This window comes from Medicago truncatula, chromosome 7 (assembly GCF_003473485.1).
Source record: "Medicago truncatula cultivar Jemalong A17 chromosome 7, MtrunA17r5.0-ANR, whole genome shotgun sequence".
Taxonomy (NCBI): domain Eukaryota; kingdom Viridiplantae; phylum Streptophyta; class Magnoliopsida; order Fabales; family Fabaceae; genus Medicago; species Medicago truncatula.
Window position 1 is genome coordinate 2,835,187 of NC_053048.1, and position 9,876 is coordinate 2,845,062.

General features: G+C 32.4%; 1 protein-coding gene across 1 annotated transcript; it reads right to left on the reverse strand.

The window, feature by feature from the left end:
• Nucleotides 1–1,513: 1,513 nt before the first annotated feature.
• Nucleotides 1,514–4,958, reverse strand: LOC112416303 (uncharacterized). Its single transcript, XM_024769651.2, has 5 exons — nucleotides 4,867–4,958; nucleotides 4,466–4,523; nucleotides 2,446–3,080; nucleotides 2,022–2,113; nucleotides 1,514–1,812 (listed from the first exon to the last, which is right to left on the reverse strand). The coding sequence occupies exons 3-4, from the start codon at nucleotides 3,065–3,067 to the stop codon at nucleotides 2,064–2,066; spliced, it is 672 nt and encodes a 223-aa protein (XP_024625419.1). The 5' UTR covers nucleotides 3,068–3,080; nucleotides 4,466–4,523; nucleotides 4,867–4,958; the 3' UTR covers nucleotides 1,514–1,812; nucleotides 2,022–2,063.
• Nucleotides 4,959–9,876: the final 4,918 nt, after the last annotated feature.

Sequence of the window (9,876 nt, forward strand, 5' to 3'; positions counted from 1 at the left end):
TTTATCTATTAACCTTAGGGCCGTCACGAGGGGTGCTTATACAGGCAATAAAGATCTATAGCAACTGCAATAAAACCTCTATGGAGTTGTAAACTCATAGTTTACCTCAACATAAAAGATAAGTCAGATAGAAGACCCAAGAGCTTTGAGTTAAGTTGGATACTATGTTGAATATATTTTAATACATTATCGACATACGGTACTAAATTAGTATTATTAAAATAACACTACTCAAATTACATCTATGTCATTTCGAAGAAAACAATGTCAATTGATTAGTGATGACATTATTCTTTATTAAAAAAATCACTTACGAGACAAGATTCTTTAAGGTTGTATAAGATTGACATATTTAGTAGGAATAGCTCAACTGGTTTGAGTTATGGGTTAAGGAGATGGAGGTACTAACATCTCTATAAAATATTATACAGGTATAATAGTGTTGGTCGTGAGGTGATGTGTTAAGAGTAGTGATATTTTGACAACCATTTTGGTACAACCTTTGAGACAACTTTGTTGTTCTCTCTTCTCATTGGTCAAAAACAATGGAGAGAGAAAAAGGTAGAGAGAGAATAAAAACATAATGTGAGTGTGAGAGAAAAAGTTGTACAAAAGTTGTACTAAAATGGTTGTACAAATATCATTTCTCATGTGTTAAAGTGTCTCACATCGGAGAAAATATGGCATGAACATGTGTTTATGAATGAGGGAAATTCTCACCTTACAAACCGGTTCTGTGGGGCTGTGATAGACCCAATCACAATTTCTAAAAATAAATTAGGGAAATCCTCACCTCACAAGCCGATTTTGGAAGGTTGTGTTATACCCAAGCGGCCTTGACTATAAATTTAGTGGTATTTTTCAATATGTATTTATACATGTGCAACCCCAAACTAGATAACACATGTCTCCTAGTTCAATTCCTAACAACTTTTAGCAGCAGCCTGTAAATTTGTAAATTTTTGATACGTGAGATTGGCATGCACTCTTCACTTATGTCATTAATCCACATTTCCGAATTGAAACATCTTTATTGAAATTTGATATCCTTACTGTAATTAATTCAACATAATATTAATCATATTTTCTTTAATGAATCGTTGCAAAAAGCATTGCTTTTTGATGCTCTTATTCTTTAGTGTTTGAAATTTGAACTTATAAAATAACTACTTAATCAAAATTATGAGAAAGAACTCATATTTCATTTCCACTCCAGCACATAAGATACTTTCATATTTTATTTTGTCAATTGTCCAGAATTTAATTAACATCTATTGGCTTTGCTTTGGTGTCATGTCATGTTTCTAGCATATTGACTCTAGTAAGATAAAATGAATAATCGTACCTTATATATTTATGTGTCAATTATGATTTATTACTAATCTTTATATTGTTCTCAGGAAATCTATTCTATTTAACTTGAATGCATTCAATATAAACAGTTAAAACTATAAAGTCGGAAGAATCTAGGAAAACAAAAATTGCCCAATTCTATCCATAGATATGTGCTTGAATATATTTTTAAATTATATAGATTATCACACATAATAATTCAACTGGTTTCAACAATATTTAAATTTAAAAAGAAATCAAATCCATCATATTTACATAAACAGAAACAAAACAACTAGATTTGTTCAATGAGAAAAAATATCTAAATTCAATTGACCAACCATCCAACAAAATCATCTTGTTTAATTCCACATAAGCTTTAAAAACACATTTCTCAATATCTTCTACCTTCATCTCCAAATACCAATTCCTTTGAGCATTTTGTACTTTGATAAATTCATCTCCAAATCAATTACCGTCCTGCAAAAATTTTCATATATAAGCACATCTATGACAAAACTTACATAGTTATAAAATAAGGTTTAGATTTTCCAGGTCCAGTGAAATCAAAGACAAAATTCATTCAATGATATATATACTTAAGTTCTTCCCTTACAACACCGTTGTTGTATGTAAAATAAATTACAAGTACAAGCCAAGTATAACTATTATGATGTAATTTGTTTTACCTGCATATACCTTCCTAACATCTCTGAATTTTATTGAGCATCTCAAAAGTGAAGAACACCCTTTCCTTTGCTACTGTTTCCTTTATTCTCACCTAAATTTTTGTTAAAAACAAAAATATTTGATAAATGTGAGTAACCTTGAAACCCTCTTCACAGCCAAAGAAATCAAATTAACAGTATAAACATGCTTACAGGGTTGTATCATTAATCTCTGCTAAATATTTGTTTCCATCATTACATGAATAACAACAATTGGATCAAAAAAATCTATTTGCTATCGCAAAACCTTTTCAGTTTCATTTTTCGTAGAAATGTTTTTTTACTTGTGTTTTAATTCAGTGATGAATAATATAACTACATGTTTGTTAATTCTTTCATTGTTCAGCAATAGAAATTTTAGGGTACTGATTATAAGAAGACAAACCTTGTTTACATCGCCGAATTGTTTTTGCTATTAGTTCTTCAGGTGGTCTTATACTCCCTGCTGGGGATGGAAAATTTCTCGGTAGAAAAGGATCTTTGCTGATTCTGTGACCGGTTGGAGTGGGAGCTGAATTTAAATCGATGGATGGTCCTTTGTTCGAAGAATTCGTTCGATGAACAGGTTGAAAACCAACAGGCTCAAATCTGTCAAAATATTGTAAAAGATATTGCATTTGAATTCCATCTGAAGGTGATGACATCTCAAAATATGAGTAATCTTGAGAAAAATCATCACCCACTTCGAGCTCAGGAATCTCTTTCTTGGTGTTCAAATTGATACATGCTTCTGAGTTTCGAAGATTGACATTTGTTGGTACCAAAGGGACATTCATATTAACATCGCCTTGAAATAGTGAAGCTTGATCAGAGGTCAACATGGAACCCCGCAAACGCAAAGAAACACCATTTCCTTTTGTAATTGAAAGCAAGTATCCACCAGGAATTATTCCATCAATAATGCCAGTGAATTCCGTTCCTATACTGACTTCTTCATGTGGATTCCTCGGGGGAATTACCGTTGTATCATTGTCATGGTTGTGATGTTTCCCTTGTAGTCCACTCATTGTTCTTTTATCTCTGCATTAACATAAATTATTTGTCATTTACTTAAAATTCTTTTTTAAAGAATGAACTGCCCTAGCAATATATTCAGCAAATTGAAGGGTCATAAAATTGAAGGAAATCATAACCTAGACAAATACACATCACCAAGTTATATTTGCAGCATTGGTAAAAAAAAGAAAATTTTTGAAAGAAAAATATTTGATGCTAGGAAATAGTCACACATATTTGAATATTTGACGAATATGATATATGGAGACCTAAAAGTAAAGTAAATAGTTGAAAGATGCAATAGTTATTATTTGTCACTGTTTGCAGGTTGAATAAAGAATACAAGTAATTATCGAATAAAGAATACAAACACAGTTTAAAAGATAAGAAGAAAATCAAATAATCAAATAATTTTTTAGAGATTGGCCGGGTAGGGCTGGTTTGTTGATTTGTGACTTTGGAGTGTACTGCTCTCAAGGTCGATTCTTCCCCAATGCCAATATCCGTGAATATAAAGTCAACTATTAGATTATTTAATGACTACTTGTGATCTCCAAATTGCAAGTTAATAAAACATTTAACAAACATAATTTTTCTGCTTTAATTCATTTACAAACACACTATATGATTTGAATCTTTAAAAGATCATATCCTTTTCATTCCTTATTGTCTCCATATCTAGAGGTCCACCAATAAATTTATCGAGTAACTATAAAGGTACCAAAGGCAAAAGAACATCGCAATCCATGTTTAATATAGGAAGATATCCGTTAAAAAACTTCAAGAATTTGGCAAACATAAAAATTTATCAAATATTGTTGTGTTATGTAAATTCTTCATCAATAAAAATTTAACAAACAACAAAACAAATATGCATCTTGAAAGATTATATCCAGCCCTTATATTCATCTACTGTTTAAGAGATCAAAGCTCCTAACAATTAATTGAAAGAATCCAAGAGTTAATCGTTGTCTACAAATGCACAAAAATAAAAAGAGGATCCAATTTGATGCTGGAAATATAAGAAGCTACATCTTTAAAAAAAAATTAAGAAAAGTGAAACAATTGCTTAATAGGAATTGCTTTTTTTTTTATTTTTATCATTCATATTTAAACAAAGCACACACAGATATACATCACATATATGTTGTTATAAATCATTTGGCACAGTTTTTGTATTTATAAAAAATTATTTATGTTTTCATTTTAATAATCTAGACTAAATTAAATTAAAATCTAAAAAAATATGGTACTGAATAGAATGAAAAATCGAAACAAGTATTGGATTAAGGGTTGCGAGGTAGATCCCTTAAGTAAAAAAAATAAAATAATTAAATCTACAAAATTAATAAACAAAATCATTCATGAAATAGATAATTGATGAGAATAAGTTGTCATAAAAAACATACTCAGAGGGATGAATTCTCCTTCAAAGCCACAACGTTTGCACACTGATCTCTGGAAAGCCTGAATTTAAAATAAAATAAAAAATTCAATCACAAATCTGCCGAATTTTTTTTGTTAAATCACAAAGAAAAATAACTCTATTTAATTCAATGATGTTTGAACAGTCAACATAATTGCAGAGTCGGTAAAAGTTAGATCTTGATCAAACTATTTAGTTTTGAACTAAGAATTTTGATTTTTTCAAAAACTTAAACATGCATTAAAATATGGAACTTCCTAACGCAATCTGAATGGATCCAACATCACTGAACATGTAAATGTGTACTAACTGCAAAAAATCTTAATCAAAAATAAAATTGAAACTTTTCTAAGAGAACAAGAGATTAAAAAGCGAACCACGTACTGATTAATATGGTGGGATACGGCAAGAACTTCTTGTTGACTATATTTGAGGAATGGACTGAGAATAAAATAGATGAGAAAGAAAAGAAAATGATGTCTGTGATTTGAGAATTTGAGAATGGTATGAGATTGAAGAAGAAATTTGTTAAAAATTATTACGATTTATTGAGGCAAAATGATCGAGGGCACACCGTCACCGTATGAAAATATAACCAATAAAAAACACAAGTACCAATCATAGGCCTCCACGTATCCAAAAGTGGACCCCTTTGTCCGTCACGATAATGTTGGGGGTACATGACGAGAAAAGTGGACCCCAATATTTGTTGCATATAAAATGTTTGAATTATTTTTTATTGAAAATAACCAAATAATTTATTACGAAACAAACAATTAACAATAAAAAGTTATAAAGTAATTAAGTGATATGATTAATTGGTTTGACCAAAGTTTATCGATAAATTACTCATAACAGATTAATTATATGTTTATTACTTCGAATAACTAACTAAAATAAGAATTTAATGATGTATTTTTTACCATCTAAAATAAGAATTTAATAATGAATTTTTGACCATGTAAAAAGATTAATTATATGCTTTTGAAAAAAACTAAATTTTTTACTATATATTATTTTTATGTTGAAGTATTTAGGTTATTATAAAGTATGTGTATTTTTAAAATTTTCTTACGTATAAATAATTTAATTATTTTTAATTAATTATGATTAAATACTTTCTTTAGGAAAGAAACAATTAATAGTGAAAATGAGAATGTAATAATGTTATATGACTGATTAGTTTGACTAAAATTTATTGATAAATTAATAAGGGTTAGTTTAATCGTATGTGCTTAGAAGATCCAACCCAATTATCCTTTGGGTCGTCCACTAGAAAATTCCATTAAATAACATGATACAAGGACCCAATAAATGAGGTCAGTCAAAACCCACCGATGTGATTAGAATTTCCATTAAAGCACACGATACAACCTTATGTACCACCTTTTGGTGAAATAGTACCTTCAAACGATGTGAAAATTAGGATAACAACCCTTTGTTGTATATCAAAAACCACCTCAATCCTACCATAGCACTAACATGCTCCACCATAGCCAACTTCTGGATATTTACTAGGATGTTCCTACTTACAAGGATATCATCTGAACCGAATAGACTTCTATGTCTATCACGGGTTTGGTTACATTAATCAAACATTCATATAGGCATTGACTCATCCCTACTAAGAGGGAAGTCACTTAAATCAGATTGGTCTCTTCTTCTATCTTGGGTTCAGTTACTTTGAATATCCATAGTAACCTCGTAACAAATCACACTAAAGCTACAGAAAGAAAATAGAAGCAGACAAGGATTCTCACACAAGATTCATCACTATAAATAGGGGCCTCACGACCTAAGTATGATCACTTACGCGTTATACTTCACTTTCCTACATTCCAGCATCCATTCTTACTTGAGGGTCAAAGCTTAAGAACCTATTATGCCTTCTCATCAATTTATCTATTAACCTTAGGGCCATCACGAGAAGGGGTGCTTATACACGCAATAAAGATCTAAAGAAACTGCAATAAAACCTCTATGGAGTTGTAAACTCATAGATTACCTCAGCAAAAAAGAGAGATCAGATAGAAAACCCAATAGAGCTTTGAGTTAAGCTGGACACTATGTTGAATATATTTTAATACGTTATCGACATACGATACTAAATTTGTAATATTAACATAACACTAAATGATTATGGAGCCTCTTGAGAATGTTCAAAGTCTCATTAGTCACAACAAACGACTTGCAGCTAAATGAGTTGGTGGAGAAAGATTTCACAGGTAGTTTGCTTAACTGAAATTAATTGTGCAGATGTTTCAGTACATATGAGCAATGGAAAATAAATAGCAAGTCTATGGATAAACCAAACTTTTATTGCATCTCTAATTTAAAAGAAATATGAAATTTGATTGATTAAACCACTAAACACATTGCCAAGTACGTACTTCTTATAAAATAACAAAGGCTAATATATTTCTGCTATATATTTTACACATGGCTGTACAAGGCTTTATAGATGTCCAAGCTTTACAAGGTAATCAAATGCATTTACATAATAATTAAATGCATTGAATTGGAATTACAGTAGAGCAAAACAATTGTACATGAATAAGGTAAGTCAATTGTACTAACTAATGACAATTGATCCTAAACAATAATAGTTATGCATGAATTAAGGGAAGTCAACAATGATGATGATGTCATAGTGTAATCAGGATGGATTTGTTCTCAGTACGCCTATACGCCCCCGCAAGATGGAGGAGGATTCAACGATGCCAATCTTGGAGGTTAGAAAACTATGTCTTGTCGAAGAGAGTGGCTTAGTTAGGAGATCAGCTAGTTGATGACTGGATGGTACATGTGACACGGTGAGCTGGTTCTTGGCTACAAGGTCACGAACGAAATGATAATCTATTGCAAGATGCTTCATTCGAGTATGAAAAACTGGGTTCGCACATAGATATGTTGCACCGATGTTGTCTGAAAAAATAGCTGGAGGCTGCTGAATATTGATTCCAAGTTCTTTTAGGACCTGTTGTAACCAGAGGAGTTCAGTCGTAGTTGAGCCAATGGTGCGATATTCAGCTTCGGTCGAGGATCGAGCGACAGTGGGCTGTTTTTTGCAGGACCATGATATTGCATTTGATCCTAGGTAGATTATATATGCTCCTGTGGATTTTCTATCATTGATGTCACCACCCCAATCAGCGTCACAAAAGGCTTGAAGAGTGAGGCACTTTGTTGGGACTAAGTGCAATCCGTGAGATATAGTGGCTTTGAGGTAACGAAGTACCCTCTTGAGAGCTTGCATATGAGTAGCATTTGGCTTTTGCATGAACTGGGAAAGCTTATTTACCGGGAAGGCTACATCTGGGCGAGTGATAGACAAGTAGTGGAGTGAGCCAATAATGCTGCGATAGGATGAGGCATCACACGTTGAAGGGTCATCTTCTAAAGTAAGTGAACATGAGGTAGACATGGGTGTGCTTACAGGTTTGGCATCAAGCATATTTGCCTTTTGTAACAACTCACGGATGTAATGATGCTGCGTCATAAAGATACCAGTGGATGTAGGGAGAAGCTCAACTCCAAGAAAATGACGGTGTTTGCGTTCAGAGAGGCCATTATGTTCAGGTGTATGGGGTGGAGTAGTAAGGTGGGTGATACCATGTTGTTGGAAAAATGATTTGAGTTTTATGTATTCACCACCGTTATCAGAGTAAAAGGTTTTAATGGTGGTATTAAATTGTTTCTCTACCAATTTTTTTAAAAATGGGAAAAAGAATGGAAACTTCTGATTTGAATTTCATTGGATAAAGCCAAACATATTTAGAGAAGTGATCAATAAAAATCACATAATAACGAAAACCATCTATTGAATTGAGAGGAGCAGGTCCCCATACATCTGAGTATACAATCTCTAAAGGATAATTGCTAGAAATTGTAGACTTAGAGAATGGAAGTTTGTGACTTTTATTGGAAAAACAATTATGACAAGCATTGAAAGAACCGGTAAAGGGAACATTATTAGTTTTAAGGGCATGAAGAAGAGGTTTTGGAGCTGGATGACCAAGGCGATGATGCCAAAGCTGAAGTGAGGTTGCGGTTGTGGCTACGGATGTCTGAGGGATGGTTGAGTTGGGGTTGAATTTGTACACATTATCTTCATTCAGTCCTCGCAACAGTACTTCCCCCGTCTGCAGCTCCTTTACCTCAAAATGCCAAGGAAAAAATTCAATAGATACATCATTAGTTTGACACAATTGAGAAACAGAAACTAGATTTTGTGTAACTGATGGAACACATAAAGTATTAGAGAGTATCAATGGAGAAGATGATTTAGATAAAATTGTGGAACCTATATGTGTGATTGGAAGTATATTACCATTGGCAACTTGCAAGTGATCATCTCCAGCATAATCACTCTTGATTGAGAGATTGTTGAAATCATTGGTGATGTGGTGCGATGCTCCAGAATCAAAGAGCCAATCAGGAGGGGATGAGTTGGATCTGTGAGCAAGGTTGACAGTTGGATTGCGAGGTTTTTTTGGATAACCATGTATCTTGTAGCATTCTTTGGCTGAGTGGCCTGGTTTTTCGCAGAACTGACAGATGACAAGAGCAACATGTGCAGGTTTCTTGTGGTTGAAAGAGGGATTCTCAGTGTTTGGCAGCAAAAGCAGGTTCTGTATACTTCTTTGGCAGCAAAAGCAGTAGCACCTTCTGTATAAAGATAAAGATAGAAATAGAACCATAAAAATGTTCCATCCATTATTTTTATCAGTGGAAAAGTAAATAAGCAACTTATAATAAAGAGTTTATGAATACAACATATACTTTGAATTCAAGTCATTTTGCAATCAAAACATGGAGATTGGACAATTCCATTGTTTTAACAAATGTAACCTTGTAAATTTTATAACTATTATTCTTTTCACATATGTCGCTCTAGCAATAGTAATGTTTATATTAAAACTAAGAGCCGTCGGAATGGCTCTGCTAGGATTTGGCAAAGTTTGGTGAATCATTAAAACAATTAGCTTGCCATCCTTTACATCACTCACGTTTTCTGTTGTGAAAATTAAGAATAAATTATCTCTATAAATAATAATCAACATTTATAAATATAAGCCTCAATAAAATATAGGTAAAAGAGAGAACAATAAACTTATCTTCTTCAAGAAATCATGACCTGCAAAATAGTAAGCCTTTATATAACCTGAGGCGTGACGAAGTCACTATCCTTAAGTATTTATCTGTCTCATAAGCGCATATCCTCGCAGGATACAACATGTTCTTCTCTGATATGAATCATATCAGATGTGACAGAACAACTCGAATTTGTTAAACACGGGAATGATGTAACTCAAGAACTCAATGGCATTGAAAGGAGAGTAAGATATTTTTTCTGGTTTGATAGTGTACAAAAATGTTTATGTTTCAATATTG